The sequence below is a fragment of the Caloenas nicobarica genome, chromosome 2, assembly GCF_036013445.1.
Source record: "Caloenas nicobarica isolate bCalNic1 chromosome 2, bCalNic1.hap1, whole genome shotgun sequence".
Lineage (NCBI taxonomy): Eukaryota > Metazoa > Chordata > Aves > Columbiformes > Columbidae > Caloenas > Caloenas nicobarica.
Window position 1 is genome coordinate 66,833,117 of NC_088246.1, and position 17,799 is coordinate 66,850,915.

Below are 17,799 nucleotides of genomic sequence, written 5' to 3' on the forward strand. Positions count from 1 at the left end.
TTCAGTCAAGGATGGTCAGTGTAGTGCATCACAGGTTAAAAGCATGGCATTTGTGTCTAAATAGAAAAGGTTTTATTTTGTTTTCCCTTGATACAGCAATGAAAATGGAAAAGCACTGATGCTTCAGTCTTGTTAACATGTCATTAAATAAGAACTTCAAAAACATAGACCTATTAAATATATTCCCTATTAATTAAAACTAGTAACTTCATATTCCCAGTTCACTTTAAATAAAAAGTGGCTAAATAAAACATATACGACATAAAACGCAGTGAAAAAATAAATCAGGCTGAATGCAATCATCAGGTTGTACCTTGAGCATCACCTCCAAAGAAATTCATAGAGCATATTTTGCCAACTCATACATCCTACCGTCATACCAGCGCCTTGTAACACCATTTTAATTGGGACCAAGTGAGAGCTGCCACCCAGCTCAGCACTTCTAAGTATTAGACTCTGGGTCACTTCATTAGGCACTCCACTCACTCCGTATACTGCAGTGGGTACGGTTATCTCAGCATTTTCAGCAGACTAAGACAAACTGTAAACAGAAGCAAAAGTCCTAAACAAATGATGCCCGCGGGGCCTCAACATATAAAAGGAGCAACTTTCCAGAGTGACAACATGTCTGTCTTTCATACGGATCCCGTGTACAAGAGGCAGCAACAGAAACTGAGAAAGCTATGCCCCCATCTCCTGTACAGGATATAACTCTTCATAGGTTGACTCTACAGGTGGTGTTCAGGTGTTGAACTGTTGACTCTACACCACTTACATAAATGTAAAGATAACATTCTTTAAAAATACATGAAATCTACAAAATGTGGACATGCCAGGATTTATAAGATGATCCTAAAAATGTGCTGCAGCCAGAGTTTCTTTTCCACTGCAAGCTGTCTAGACAACCCATTATATCCAAGCAGTCAGCACTGGGCAACAGCACTTCTTTAGGCACACACCATGTCATCTAGTGTTACAAACCTCTTAAAAAAAAAAAAAAAAATTGAGCTATCAATGCATCTGTACTAACAACTAAAACCACCTCAGCTTCAAAGTTTATTCTGAAGTCTGTGGGGAGTTGCGCTACCCTTTAAATCTTTCATTACTTATACCTTTTGCACTGAACTGGCAACTTGGCCATCATCTAGAAAATTATTGTTTCTCTTTTCACCTGTTTTGCTTACAGAAACTGAAAGACATCAGACAAGCAGCAAAGCAGGATATCACAATGAAAACTAGATAACTAATTCTCATCACGGCTCTAAACTTACCTATTGCCTTCTTGCATTAATAACACTTTGCTGCACTTTCACTGGTACAGTCTGCCCTCTACAGTCCCTGAGCCCAACTAGCAAAGTTGAGAGACAGAAGCCATACCCACAGAACAGGAAGGTATGAGTTTGGGAGCACGTAGACTGCTAGATTTATGCAAGTTATTGGATGCAGATGGGAAGTATTAGAGGGTGTTGAAGGTGCAAGCTGATGTCTTTGCAAGGCTTCTCTATAATCTCTGAAAGGTGACAGTGATTGAGAAAGGTTCTCTATGACTGAGGGCAGGAGGATTAAAAAAACAAACAAACAACACATCTAAGGATCTAAGAAATACAGGCCAGTCAGCCTGACCTCATTCCTGAGATGGTTATGGAAGTAGTCCTCATGGAAGTCATTTCAAAGCACATGAAGGACAAGAAGGCGACTAGGAAAAGTGAGCATGGATTTACCATGGGCAAACTGCACCTGACCAACCTGGCCACCTTCTGTTATGAGATAACTGGCTTTAAGGAGGAAAGCAGTGGATCATAGTATCATAGAATGTCCTGAGCTGGAAGGGACCCACAAGGATCAGTGAGTACAACTCCTGTCCCTGCACAGGACAACCCCACAGTTCACACCATGTGTCTGAGGGTGTTGTCCAGTCCCTTCTTGAACACTGTCAGGCTTGGGGCCGTGACACCTCCCTGGGGAGCCTGTTCCAGTGCTCCACCACCCTCTGGGGGAAGAACCTTTTCCTCATGTCCAACCTAAACCTCCCCTGGCACATCTTCCTGACATTCCCTTGGGTTCTGTCATATTGTTTACAGTGCCTTTAGCAAAGCTGTTGACAGTCTCCTACACTACCTTTATTAGCAAAATATCAGCTGGTAAGCGGACAACAAAAAGGGTAGAAAATGTGCTGGATCATCAGGTTCAAATAATTTTTCCTCTCAAAGGCAAAACATACAATTTATGACCAGTTACAAGGCAGCCCACAGTGATCAATACTAGGGCACACACTCTTTAACATCATTTATAACAACCTGAATGATGGTAAGTTCATTAACTATACCAAATTAGGGTAAGTGTATGATAAACTGAGGGACAGCGCTGCTGTTCAAATAGATTCGAGTCTGAAGATGAGGGCTGACAGGAATACCATGAAGTTTGGGGTTATCACACAGCTGAAAAGGGGTCACCCCACAGCCCAGTATGGGTGCAGGGGGCTGAGTCCCTAGAGAGCAGCTGTGTAGACTCACGGAAGGTGCCTGGCAGACAATTTGAGCACCAGTCAGCAGCGTGTCCTCATGGCAAAGGCAGCGGGTCACTTACTGGGCTGTACAATTGAGCAAATGTGCGGCCAGCAGATGGAGGGAAGTATTTATTCCCTTCTGTCCAATATCTACAAGACTGTACCTGGAGTAATGGGTTCAGTTTTGGGCTCCCAAGTACAAAAAAAAAAAAAAACACCATCGGCCTACTGAAATGAGACCAGTGGTGGGCCACAAATATGAGTAAAGGGCTGAGGTACATGGTGTACATGAAGAGGCTGAGAGAACCAAGTTTGTTCAGCTTTAAATGAAGGCATCTTGCTGCCTTCAGCTAAGGGGAGAGTGTAGAGAAGATGGTGGTAGGGTCTTCCTGAACACACATGGTGACAAGACAGAAGGAAACAGACATGAGTTACAACAAGGGAAATTCCAATGAGATGGAAGAAAAACTTTATCACCATGAGGATGGTCAGACACTGGCACCGGTGCCAGAGAGGCTGTGGAATCTCGATATTTGAAGATACAACTCACTTGGACATGGTCATGAGCAACTTCATCTAATTGGACCCACTCCAAGCAGAGAAATGGACCAAATAACCTCAGAGGTCCCTTCCAAGCCAAATTATTCTGTGACCTTGTTTAAAGAACAAATCTCACCATTTAGATCTAGATGTGACCAAGTATACAATGGCATGTGGCATGCCCAATAAGTACACAACTACAAAACCTTCTCACATCTACCAAACTGAAGCAGCAGCTTTGCTGCATACGTGTTTCCCTGATCTGCAGGATAGGCAGACAAATCGATTGTATTTGATCGTTTAGATGTTTCATCACTGATGTTATTAAAGCAACTAATTATTCTGGCTCCCACCACGAAGGAAAAGATATCTTCAAAATCTCTTTTTATTTCTACACTTAGGATCATAGCCCTAAAAGCAAGATCAGACCCCTCACTCAGATTCTAGTTGAGTGTCTAAGCAGGCAAGACTTGGAAACCCCAGAGCACCCTCATGTGGCTAGATATTGCTATGAGGTCTCCTTCCTCAAAATACACAGAGCACAAGCAAAACTCACATTTTATTCACAGGTTTATTTTCCCACCACACCACTGGCTAGAAGTGGTATTTGTGCCAGAAGTAGTATTTCTGCTGTTGCACAGTTCTTCCAACATAACCTGTTTAAGTCGTCTTCTTTCCCTGCCCACTCTATTTTTTTTTTTTTTTTTTAATAAAGAGAGGCTGAGAGAACAACAGCTGCCCTCCTCCTTCCCAGCTCCCCCAACTACTGCCACGTGCATTTCACGCTGCATGGCAAAGGAAAGGCCTCCTCACCGTACAGACCTCACTCGCTCCACCAAACCTGCTCCACACTCTGCCTGTCCACCCCCATCCTCCTTGTAGCGGCTAGGCTTTCACAATAGGCATGGGCCCTTCAGCTGCTACCCTCAACCCAGCAGAGATCATTCTAAACGCAACCACTGTAAACTGCATTAGAGGTACATCAAAAGAAGGGCCTGCTTCCATTTTCATGTTGAAGCCACTCAAAAGCAGTAGCAAAGCTGGTGCAAAAGGAGGGGTTAGAAGGCCCATAACTCAGGTCTGAACATGCTGCTCTACCAAATAGTATCTTACTGAATCCATTTGGACTCAGAGATTTTACAAGTCTCTGGCTGGCAGCTTCCCTTACTGCCTGTAAGCTGAAAACTTAAAGGGAGCTAAATAATAATCTTAAAACGCAGTAGCCCCCAAAACATAACACCATCCTCCAAGTTCCCTGTCCTGGTCACTAGTAAACACATGTAACATCTACTTCTCAACTCCCTGTTTTAGGGATAGAGATGATGTATATTGTTTGATTACCACCAATGATGAGAGCCAGAAGAATTAACACATGTGATGCAAAACATGACAAAGCTAATATAGCTGACAAAATTAAGAACATTTGTGTATTTCTGATTATTATAGAAGTATTTTTCATCAGATAATATATAACCTAGTCCAAAACTGAGGAGTAAAAGAACAAAAGGACTATTTTTTTCAAATTGCACGTGGTGGCCTCACAGTAAAACGGGCAAAATACTGTATTTACAATCCCACAGTAGCTTGGATTGGAACAGCCCTCTGCAGGACATCTAGTCCAGTCTCCTGTTCAAAGCTAACCTGTTAAAATTTAAAAAAGGAGGACATTTCACTTTACAAAGTGGCACTTTGGACTTTTCAGATCAACAACGGATAGATTTTTAAACTATGACAATAAACCAGTTTGACTAGTTACTGTGTGAACTACAATAATATACGAGCACTGGTGAGGCTGCACCTGGAATCCTGTGTTCAGTTATGGGCCCCTCACTACAAGACAGACATTGAGGTGCTGGAGAGAGTGCAGAGAAGGGAAATGAAGCTGGTGAGGGGCCTGGAACACAAGCCTGATGAGGAGTGACTGAGGAAACTGGGGCTGTTTAGCCTGGAGAAAAGGAGGCTGAGGGGAGACCTGATCGCTGTCTGCAACTACCTGAAAGGAGTTTGTAGCATGGAGGGAGTTGGTCTCTTCTCCCAAGTAGCAAGTGACAGGACAAGAGGAAATGGCCTCAAGTTGTGGCAGGGGAGATTTAGATTGAATATTGGAAAAAAAATCTTCATTGAAAGGGTTGTGAAGCATTGGAACAGGCTGCTCAGGAAAGTGGTTGAGTCACCATCCCTGGAAATGTTTAAAGGATGTGTAGATGTGGTGCTTAGGGACACAGTTTAGTGGTGGACTCGGCAGTGCTAGCTTAACAGCTGGACTTGATGATTTTAAGGGTCTTTTTCAACCTAAATTATTCTATGAAAATGTTACTGCCCACATTACGCATAAGATAAGAATAATCCCTTCAGCCCTTAAAGGTTTGGAGGTTTAAGAATCAAAATAAGTTGTGGGTGGCAGCTCCATTTTCCTAAGGCTTTTGAAAAATATATTAAAAAAACCAAAAAAACCAAAACACCACCACCACCACACACATACACACACACACAAAAAAAACCCAAACAAAAAACCACCACCACAACAGAAAACAAACAACAAAACAACAAACAACTTCTTACAATGACTTTTCCAATACAGCCTTCAAAGTCCAGGCATGCTACTTACGCTTATCACTGAATGTAAAATATTTCATTCAGTGTATCAAATGGCCTGGTGGAAAAACGTGTCTAGTATGAAACAACCACTATACACCACTCCCACACACAAACTCAAAAAAGAGAATCATTAGCGGCCAGATAAGGTTTTCATTGTCAAAGACACCATCTCTGACCTCTGAGTGGAAGCCTCAAGGAAGAAATCTTTTCTGGCAAGTTGCCAAATGACAAGCCTAGAAAACTAAATTAATCAATGGTTATAAAAAATTATAGACACTATAGAACTGTTGGCTTTGTTGCATGCTAAAAATATTTCCTGACATGCAACTCACCCACCTGCATTCCATGGTGGGTGTTTATCCCACTCTCAGTCCCACAGGGGACAGTGACCTGACAGGTGGCAACTATTCTTCTCACTTAACTGGTCTAACTGATAAACAAGTTAAACTTGGAGAAAAGTAGATTCCAAACTGAATGGAGCTTGACACTCATTGCTTCTTTTTCAGACCTGCACAAGAGTTTGCACAGCTGAAAACATTTTTCCCTAAGTACTCTGTTAAAGGACATTACCTCTCTGCCTATCAGTCTTTGTCTCATCTTAAAAGAAGATAAAATATGTAAGTTCCAATCCAAAGCCTGCATTCAGCAGGAACCTGTTCAACCATCATTGTGCTAACCAAAATTCTGGAAATGTGATTAAGTGCTACCATCCAAACAAGACCTCCCTCCTTCCTGAATTATGCTACCTGCACAAATAGAACAGCAAGTCAGCAGTCAAAAGAGCTGTCTACCTGGTCATTCCACTATCAGATGACAGTCAGATCCAGTAAGAAGTCAGCATGAACTCTGCTGACTAACAATACAAGACTGTAACTTGAAAAGAAGGTCCTGTGTGCTAGCATGAAGTAACTGGATCTTCACAGATCACACATACTAATAAACCAGAAAGCAGGATTAATACAAGAGTCCTTGGCATTTCTTGGTCTCCGCAAAGAACCAGCCTTTTTTTGGATATAAACTATATCCCGTCACCTTACCTCTCTCCAAGAAGAAACTCAAGACAAACCATTTGAGGCAAGAAATCCTGGATATCTAAAAACTGACTACTCAATGTAATATTGGTATTTAATCAGTCTAGACAAATAGCCTTTATGTAGATGTTCATCAAGTGATCATGAAAAGCATAAGCAGCATGCTCAGGAGAAGGAAGGGGGAACATTTGGAGTTATGGAGTTTGTCTTCGTAAGTCACTGTGACCCATGATGGAACCCTGCTTTCCCAGAAATGGCTGGACATTTGCCTGCCGATGGCAAGGTGGTGAATGAATTCCTGATTTTGCTTTGACTGTACATGCAGCTTTTGCTTTACTTATCTCAGCCCATGAGTTTTCTCACTTTTACCCTTCGGATTCTCCCCTCCATCCCACTGTGGGGGAGTGAGTGAGCAGCTGTGTGGGGCTGAGCTGCCTACCAGGATGAGCATACAACAGAGAGAGAGGTATGTCCTTCCCTGTGGCTTTACTACAGCTACTGATGTTATGTCTGTAGTTCATCAATGAAGCAATAAATCTGAAATCAGCTTGAGACTTGGAAGCTGTTGCCTCATACCTTATGCAGGTAATATCGATCTCTCCCCTTCTATTGCCAAGTTCATCTATGTCTCCCATGAAAAGAAACAGCCGGTGATCACATTTAGCCTTCTGCATCTCACCACTTGCCTCTCACATATAAACCTGCTGCATGTCATGCATTCCCAGAGAGACCTGCCCACCTGGATCCCTCACCACAGCATCTATAAGTCTGTGGACAGATTTATCATAAGTCTCCCTTGCAGCCGTGCAGGGAATTCAACTACTAAAGAGCACGGTGTAAAAGTCACATACTTTCAATGAAACCAAAGTGCTGCCCACAACCAGCCAAGGGAAACTGCGTCTGCTCTGTCTTCAGCTTTGCTCAGCATGTCGAGGTCTGGACAGAGAAGCACGTTGTGCGCATTATTTACAGAGCACCTGTGGAAAATCACAGTGCACACCTGCACATTTGCAAGCCAGATGCCCCTGCTGAACCCAAACAGAAGAAACACTCTAAACAGAGGGAGCCAGAGAAACAATTAAATAAAGTTTCCATCCTTCATGGCACATGTAATCTATTACTGCTGTTCCAGAGTATGCCAACACTTAATTTATCACAAGCCAACTGATGCCCTGAGTTAAGATTGAGGAAAAAAGAAGAGGTGAAAGTATGAGTTATTTACCAGGCTGTCACACTGCCAGTGGAAGCTATGTAGCAGATGACTCCATCTGCTTAATTCACGTTACTATTTTCACTTCATTATTATGCAGATACTAACTCTGTGAAGTTAGCTATACGGACATTTTATGTTTTTTCCACCTTAAAAAACGCAGTTTTAAATATTTTTGCAACAGGTATTTAGTGAATGCAAGTTTTTGTCATTTTATTACTACTGTTTTAAAACTTAATGTTACTTGGATAACTTCTTCTTTGGGCTAAAAGCAAGGTTCACTGATATGGCAAGTTTTAAAACCAACTTCAGAGGGAGTGAGGGAGGAAGGTCTTCGTGATCTACCAAAGGTGCCCTCCAAAATGTTTAAACATCTACTCGGGGGAAAAAGAAAAAAAAAGAAAAAAAAAAAAATCAGTGAAGTCACATTCACTTTGAGACTTGCCTATCACACCAATGAGACCACCCTAAACAACTTCAAAAGACACCAGCTCTTCCAAGCAGTGCCTTGTTTAGTGTTTTGTTACTTCTGCCCCAACAATCTCCACCACTCACAGGGCTCAAAATACGTATATAAGAAATTTGTATTTCAGTATAACAGATTAAGACATTTATCCACATTTGTTCTAAAACATCTTATCAATGAAGAAAAAAAAAAAGTAAGGAAAAAAAACCCCAAAACCCACAAACATCACTCAACTGCAGGTTTGCTCAGCCTCAGCAGTAGCCATTAAATGCTAGCAGGCACTAGGTAGAACTAGATACTTGCATTAGAAAATAAAGGGAACATGGCATTATTCCTTCATAACTGGAGCTACTTAATCCTTTTAAATTCTTCCTTTGTCTAGAAGAGGAGGTGAATAATTTTATTTCTGTGTGAAATCAGGAAACTCTACACTTTGGGGCCCATGGTACTGTAAATTATTTTACACAGATAGGTGAAACTGCAGCAACCTTCCCCCAGACTCTCAACTCCACTCAGCACTGACTGCTAGAAAGTCAGTTTTCAGCCATGTGCCAGGTAAAGGCTTTTGCAGATAATGTGTGGATAAACAGTGGCATTAAGTGGTATGCTGGATTACTGACAATAAAATATCTCTAAAAGCAATCCCAGAGAGCACAACAGGAGCTCAGTTCCTATTTACAGAGAGGCAAACAAATGCCTCAGTATTTATCTAACAAGTTCACCTGAAATTAATTAGTAGACCAGTACATTTTTCAGATTAATGGTTCAACAGTTCTACAACAAAATAGTGTTCATGGATAGTCAATCTTCAATTACAAATGAAATATAAAGAGCATTTACTATGTAATATAAAGGTTTCTGAAGCCTAACAACATATTGAAGAACATTTTTAACACCACTGAAATAAACGGGAAATGAATAAGCCTATATTTTTCTTCTTGAACAAAAGTTTAATCAAATCTTATTAAAAGATATTGCAAGAATGCACTGCCACATGAAAGCGTGGCAAATACTTCCGTCACCCAACCTCTAAGGGAGCTTCCCCAGCTTCCAGCGCAGCAAAACAGCACTGCAGGACACAGCTCAGCTAAGCCCTCTGTAAACTGAAATATGACTTATGCTGTGACATAAAACACCATGTACCCCACTCGTTAAACCATCAGGACATACTTCTGCATGTACCCTATACACAAATACCTTTGAACATTCCTGATTTGTTTACACCAGTAAGAATTTTCACATTTCAACAGACTTGACTACTCCAGTCTTTAAGCTTCTGAACAGTCCTTTAAGACTGTCCCGTTCCTTAGTAATAATTCGATTCATACCATTTTGCTAAGCAATTCCAAAATGAACTTCAAGTAACATTTATTAACCGAATGTCTCAGATTTAAATCAGTTGGATTAAGAGGTATCGTGCTTTTTTCTACAAACCTCATTTTTTTAAGCTATCAAACTACCAAGCAAATGACTTTTTAACCAAAAAAAGACAAGAATAAAAATCTGAAATGAGTAAAAGGTCACATTAAGTTACTTATTTTTGTTTAACCATCTGAAGCATCTTTAAATAATCCACTCAATCGTAACTAGGAGCACAGACAGCTGTTTCTAGCTCTGACACCGTAAATAAAGCATAGCTGAATACTAGTAAAAGCCAACAGGAACACAGGTACGAGGAAGACAGGACTGCTTAAAGTTTACATTCCATTGGTTAGTGTTGCAAGCCAAGGAGAATGAATACAAACTAGAATAAAAGACAAACAGAAAAACAAAATAGTTGGATACCAAGTCCAGGAAAAAAAATGTTTTGAAAACATAAAAGGAAAAGGTGCTTTGCAAAATACTGGTGTCAGACCAAAAAAGGTAAATTTCCCAAAGCATGCATTTTTCCCCTAAATCTGAAAGGGGAGATCCAGAAGATGAATCATTAAAAGAGAGTCTATTTAACCTTAACAGGAATGGTCCTATGGCTTCAAGAAAGCACTAAGGTTAATATTACTCTTCGGTAGTTTAATTAACTGTGTGTATTGACAAGCATAGAAGTAGAGACTCTTCTTTTGCACCAGTAATATTCTTCTTTACCCTGTACTTTTTCAGATGACGCCTTACTAACTCAAGAATTGCAACAGAACATAACTAGTATCAATGTGAGATTCTGAGTAAGTTCAATTCAAATAAGTCTAAAAGTTGACTTTAAGGAACTTCTGTGTCTCTAATCACTTTAGTTTCTTTAATGCAATATCCCAACTAATTTAAAACAAAATTACCATGATTTGACTAAAACTGTCTTTCCAAACTACTAAGAGTTGAAAATACTGCAAAGCTGGTTTGCACCTAATATTTCCCCTTCCGTCAGCAAATTAAAGAACGGATTCCAACTCTGAAACTTAAGACTGGAAGCTCTCACCTTAAGCGTTACTAATTCCCAAATAACAATTTTGAGGCTTCTTTGATGAAAGAGAGGAACAAGCCAAAAACTTCACAAGGATGCAGGCATTATGCTTGAATGTCAAGTGTTATGGGAAATTTCTTATCTAGCATTCTGAACAATGCTGAAAGATATTCCTGTATTTTTCATAGTTTCTTCCAGAGTCAGGGCTGGAAGAGGAGGAATATGAGCCTGAAGAGATGGATTGCTGTATCATGTAATACTTTGCTTGTCTAGCTTGGGGAAGGAAAAAGGAAGATATCATTGAGATACACAATGCAGTAAATTCAATTGTCTTCAAAAAAATGGTTTCTGAACGAGAGATGAAAGCATCTTTTCCTCTATGAAAGTTAAAGGTGGGGAGGGGAAAATTAAAAAAAGAAAAAAAATGCACCAGGTTTTAGTATGTCAATAAAAGGTAATGCAAACATTCTCTATAGAAATGATCATGCAATCATTTCTAAAAATGGTTACAAAAAGTAGCAAAGCATGAAATATGTAGTTGAGAAAACAACTTCATGCAGAATGGGTTTGTATAGTACATACCCAGATAGGATCTCTTGGGAGGTGCTTTGATTTCTTCATCCTTACTATCTGCAGCTACATAAAAAACAGTTGAGGAAAAAAAAAAGGGAGGGAAAGACAAACAGACTTGTATGATTAAATGCAACAGTACGTCTTTTAGTTACAGTTTAGTCAGTTAGTACCTTTTGCTTATAAAAAATAATAGCCAAAACATGCTAGAAATTTTAGTCTCCATGCTTTCTAGAAGGCTCACACCCCATGATGTTAAGATGGGGTTGAGCAGTAGAAAGTCGCAGAACAGTCTCAATGCACAATCTAACAGCCATGTACCTAAGGGGAGAAAATGAAAACTTAAAAAACAGTGAAACAGACAGCTTAACTCCTACTTTATATACTTTTCATGATCAGAGAAAGCAAGTTGTTACCTTAGCAACATTAAGTGTTTAGATATATGTGTATAATCAGCTAAGACAACACAGTTGCCTTGCCTCCTGTGGAAAATGCTGTTCTAAAATAGTTGCAAAAAGCCTGAGCTTAAGCCAATTGTGTTGGTAAGGGCAGAGTAGACCCCATCTGCAACCATTCTGCATGATTAATTTTTTCACTCTAGCCTTCCTCTGCCAGTTGAAAACCATGTATTACACAAGAGTGCTTTCCAGTGCCAAAACCAGAGCTCTTCAAGGGATCAGAGTGCTATAATAAGATACAAGTTACAAAGCAGGTTAAGACAACCAGCAGTTGGAAGGAAGACAAAACTGGATGGACGACCAGAGAAAATCTTCTTCATGTAAAAACCCAAGAGCCCATGTTCTACTCAAGGACCCTGGGCTGTACTGTAATAAGAAGAGAGGTCTAAGAGCCCATTTTTAACAAATGCTGTCCACTGGATTTCATTGTATTTCATACACTCATGGTGCTCAAAATCTGTCACAATGCCTCGGGCATAATTGACACTGAATCTTTGTTGGAGAGAGGTGGAAGGCTTATTTGGGGAAAGAAAAAGAGGGTTCCTCATAGAGTGTCTGTTGCTCCAAGAATATGAAGAGACTGCTCTGGCCTGCCAACGTTTTCAAGAGTGACCACATGTTTTTAGCTGTCTGTATCTGTGAACACCTTGCTTCAGCCTCCTCTTAATTCTCAAGTCAATACATGGCACATGTACATTTTGCCTTCCAGTATTTCGCTCTCTAGCATGGTAGCACCATCATGCCTCAGAAATACTACAGCACTTTGAACAAAAACAATTATAACAAAAGAAACTACCACTGAACCTTGAGCCAACTGTACTGAGCCAACACCACAGACAACAATTTTAAAGTGGGCAATAAATAAAGAGTGCTATTGTTACCACAACAATGAAACCAGGAGTTTTGCATTACAGCAGTCAAGATGCAATTTAAGTGGTGTGAAATAAAGGATAACAGATGAGAAGGTATTGTTTGTGCCTGCTGATTTCATCTGAAGACTCTTTCGCATAGCTTTCAAAGTATTCCTATGCAGGAGTGAGAACTGTCCTATCATTAGAAGTTTTAAAATAAAGTTTAGAGTGCTTGTTGTTTTCTTATGTGTCTGGTTTTTGTTGGTTGGTTTTTTTGTCTGTGGTTTTGTTTGTTTGTTTTTTACCACTTGAAAACATTTAAAAACAGGCTATACAGTCCCAAGTGTAAAAATTAATAAAACAGTTGGATATATAGAAGACTTACTCTGTCTTCAATCAGTACATGTAATCGAAGGATAAAGTTTATGTAACTAGAACAATAAGTCAGAATGCAGAAGCAGCACAAGATGTGCTTCGCCACTTTCAACTTACTTTCATTTTACAAGACTAAAAGACCTCCATAGTTGAGAAGCAGCTGAGAGAAAAAATTAAAATTATGCAAGTTTTCCTAGTAAGTTTTCTATATAAAGCCTACAAGAAATAATCAAACATTACTAGAAAGAGTCCAGGGAGACTATTTTTCATGCTATGATATAGCACATAAATTAAAGCACAAGCATTTCAACTGAATGGCTTTATGTCTATGTTCTGAATTACTATTGATGTGTATTTTAACCCAGTAGCACCACAAAACAGGCTACGGAACATAGAACAAGCTGCTTAGGATAAAGAGAGACTGCTCCTTAATGCTTCAAGAAATTTTAAGTAGATTCCTTCTGAACTAGTCATTACTTCAGGGACCTCATCTGTGAGAAACAAAAGAGAAAAAGGCAACTTCCACATAATTCAAAACACACTGGTAAACATACACTAATATGACTGGGGGGTAAATACCGCATTTAACAGTAACACAAGAAAGCAGCAAACTCCCAGTGAAATATTCTATTCTATTCACTTTCTAAATATTTTAGATTGTTTTGCAGAAACATTCAGAAGGAGGATACAAACTAAAGAATAAAAGTGCTTAAATTGAAGACCAGCCATGTGAAAAATAATAAATTCTATTACCATATAGAAATTGTGCACCTTCTCTTCAGGATCCTGCAAGGTTAATCAAAAACACTGACTTCAAACACAGCTTCTCACTGCCCCAGTAAGCTATGAGGAAAGAAAGTAAGTATACAGATTTATCAGTTTCCCTAGATCACCATAAAACTTAAGAGATAAGATTAGGAGTAGGATTAGAAACACTGATCTCACTCCTACTCATATTATGCTTGAAATTCAAACCTATCTCCTCTGCCTCGCTTGGAAGGAGCTTTGTATGCATTTATGTTTATTCTGAGCCATCACACTACAGTTGACCTTACTAAAAATCAGCTACAGGTAAGAAAAATATTTTAGCTGTTCTCAAAGTTTGTGGAAGGATGCAAGCCTTTTGACAGAAACAAATAATCAAGGTCCTCATGTAGGTAAAAATCAGTCTCTCTAGCTAATTAAACACATACAAGGTGAGTTTCAGGAAAACTGACCCAATGACACAACGCAACCTTGAGGAGTTTCCATTACCTGGTAAGGGAAAGACTAATTATCCCTTAGGAGACTGTATGTCTTCCAGGAAGAGTTGTTTAAAGAGGGCTATATACCGAACTGAATAGCCTCCCTTTTTGTCCAAAGGTTACCGAAGGAGCCTGGAAGAGTGCATGTGTAAATATGCACGAGGATAATTTCCTCTCAGAAAAGGCAAACAGAGAAACCTTTCTGCCACTTCACAAAGCACTAGCACAGAGAGCAAAGGGGGGAGAAATTCCCCTCCCAAAATGCTTCCTGGATTTCAACTGCTGCTAAATCTGGCTGAAAGCAGTTTTTAAGTCATTCATCCTGCCAGACTGTTAACCCTTGTGAACACAGCAGTTTGTGTTTTTTGGACTGGAGCGCATTTCCTCTTCCATATGAATTCACTTACCTGAATAGTTTCACACTACACTCCCGTAAGCAGGAAAGGAAGTAGCTTCTTAGCTATTAGATAAATTACCCTATTGCACAGCCAGCAGCTGCTGCCTTCTAGTGATGGCTGTGGATATCTGGAACTGGATCAAACTCTCAATTATTATGGAGTGAGGGAAGAGAACAGATGGAGAGAATAAATTATATGTCCATATTGGCAAAACAACTGATGAAAAGCTGACAGCGTTAATTCTGTTCTCATTGGTAACAAGCTGTAACATAGAATGTTTTAAGCCAAAGTCAACACACAGAAACACAAAAACTACCCCTCTCACATTTCTTACCTGGGAAAAAAAGCAGGGACTTTCAACAAAGCTTGAATGTTTCATTAAATAAAGAATAATACTGTGGCCCTAACTGAAATTATCAATGCCTAAAAATTAACAATTAACTGAAGTAAAAAATACGTGAAAATTCTCATAAATCCCAACTAATCCAAGACTAAAGCCCAAGGAAATGGTATAAAAAAGACACTGTTTTGCAACTGATAAGACAGCACCTGCTGTTTTGACAACCAGGAACTTAGAAACTAGAAAATAAATTATGTACAAAAGCAAGCATCTGCAATTGCAAAATAAAATTTCAGATAATGGCATATGATCATATCTAAGAACTTGGTAGAAAGCACAACTGAAGAAAATAACTTCTTATTCTGGCAAAGATCTTTAAAAAAATAATCTAGGCTAGCACAATGGCATAACAGCCAGCTCTATATTCAGGCCATGGTGTAAAATATTAAGGAGAACTCCCATTTCTAGACTGAACCGAGACCCATTTGAAAGAAAATTACAGCTATACATATTTACCTGGAAAAAAAGCAGTTTAAAGAAAAAAGTTCAGGAAGTGCAACACTGAATTATTAAGACACTGGATTGCAATTCAGACAGAACTTTTGTCCAAAATACAGTGCACCATGCTTTCAAAAAGATTTATCCTGCAAAAGCCAGTTCCTGTCACTAACCTGCGAAAGAGCGGCGTTTTATGTTTAGTTCGTTGGACACACGTACTTCAGTGCACAGTTTCAGCATCAATAGCATAGTAATGATCATGATAATACTTTGCCACAAAAGAGGGGATTCAAAACGCCTTCCAAACCTAAAAAAAAAAAGGAAAAGAAAATACATAAAACATCTCAAAGATTACAAGTGTTGTACTCAGGTACTTTCATTCTTTGATCCTATCTAAGCACCTGAAAAAGGAAACCCTAAGAGTAACAGGAATGAAAGGCTGAGGAAGATAAAGTCACCAGCCAGACCTGGATGCACATCCAGTAGCTCAGAGTCACAATCCCCTTACGGGAGTATTGGAGAACCTTATTACAACGTTCCTGTTGACTGATCCTAGAAATTCTGAAACCAGAAGCTTAAGTCTTTGTTTTCAAATCCAGCAGTAAACCTATCATTTTGAAAGGAGAAGCAGATTCATTGAGCTGTCAAGGCAGTAGAGAGACCAGAGAGCTTTGCTGCATTAATACCAGTTATGTGCCCTCTCCAGGTATGCACTCTCTAGATTTCACGAGGACCTCTGCGCAAAACTTACCTCTCTCAATTTTTCATTTTTAAGGTGAAGCCATAAAAATAGCATTTGCCCTATAAAGAAATAAATACCCAAAGATGTAAGCTTGCTAGTTTTAATATAGTATCTTCCTACAGGGGGCAGGGTGGGGGAAAAAAAGGTGTTATGCTTTGTCTGCCTTCTCTGCCTCTAGACATCTTGAGTGGAAAGACCAGGTCTGCAGAACACACCAATCAATTCATCAATTTGTGTCTAATTTGGACCAAGGTCATGGGAAGTAAAAAGTCCAAAAGATGTGGTAACCAAACATACATAACTTGTCCTCTCCTGCCCTCCCCCCCATTTAATTTCTGATTGCTCATAGATGATGTTTGGTGGGGACTACTGAGCCCTTCCTGCACGTAACACAGAGACGTGAACTCAGGTTGTGGTCAGTCTTGACTGAAGAGCTCCCTCATATGATTGCATAAGCTTCTGCCACAGGAAAATCAGACCCTTTGGTGAAGACCAGTGATGCCCCAAGCTCTTCCTGCATTACTTGATGAAAGCTCAGCAATCCCCACTATACACAAGGGTGAAAGCTTTTAATATGCAGCCCTCAGAGCATATTAGATTTATAATAGGAAGGGTGCACTCTGTGCTCAGTTCTGCCAGGTTTTATGTCTTGAAGACAGAGATGCTGAGGAAGGGGCTTGCTGAAACATATTGCTATGCTCCCCAGCTCCTTCAGCCTGCACCATGAGGTGCACAGGCTTTCTAAATTTCCTCATAGCACAGTTACTAAGGCCATTCCCTGAGCACATCATACTACTGGAGACCTTGGCCTCACAGGCATGGCAATCATTGCCCTCTTCTTGACAGTTCCTCTTTTATAGCACCCTGGTAAAATATGATTTCTTATGCTTGGGCTATTTTCATGGCAGAGTTCTGTGTTAGTAAAAACCAGCTAGGTTCACCATCACACTCTCTCACGCAACACTGAATTTCCACTATAGCCATTTCACCAGAGAGAGATTTTTTTGTTATGAATTAACTAATAAAGAACAGGAGAGAGACTGGAAAGTCCTTGACTAGCTTCCTTGGAAATCTTCCTGTGCAGAACGGCCAAACAGCCCACACCAATGAAAACGACCAAGTATTTCCCCCCTAATGGCATCCAGATAAGGAAAAATACGACAACGCCTTGAGCCTCCACACCACTGCAAAGACACCACCAGTAGCTACTGGAAGAACAGCAGTTGTGTGTACCTTAGTCCTACCTCTTCTTTCTACTGTTGATGTATTTGTGGCGGGCCACATGAGAACCATTATCATAATAAATCTGGAGGACACTATGAGGAAGGAAATACAAAACACAACTGTAGTCACATGCGGAGTGTGCTCTGGGTACGATTTTCACTGCACTAGGAAAAAATGCAGGAGAGAAGAACAGAAGCTGGGCCTGGCCTGTGCCCATTGATCCCAAAGCTTTCAGCTTGTGTTGATGACTGTGGCCACATTCCCCTGAACTACTGGAATTCACCGCTGCTGTATTTGTCTCTTATTCAGGGAATGAGGAAAAAAAAAAACGGGAAAGATCTACTTAGAATTACAGA

General features: G+C 40.0%; 1 protein-coding gene across 3 annotated transcripts in view; it reads right to left on the reverse strand.

Moving 5' to 3' along the window:
- SLC66A2 (solute carrier family 66 member 2) overlaps positions 1-17,799 on the reverse strand; it is a 68,430-nt gene that overhangs the window by 40,390 nt on the left and 10,241 nt on the right. The window contains exons 3-4 of one of the 3 annotated variants that reach the window (XM_065628427.1): positions 15,651-15,784; positions 11,326-11,373 (exon numbers count right to left, since the gene is read on the reverse strand). In XM_065628427.1, coding sequence (XP_065484499.1) covers positions 11,326-11,373; positions 15,651-15,784 — 182 coding nt within the window. Of the gene's footprint in view, positions 1-11,325; positions 11,380-15,650; positions 15,785-17,799 lie in introns of all 3 variants that reach the window. The other 2 variants (XM_065628426.1, XM_065628428.1) reach the window with 2 other exon arrangements.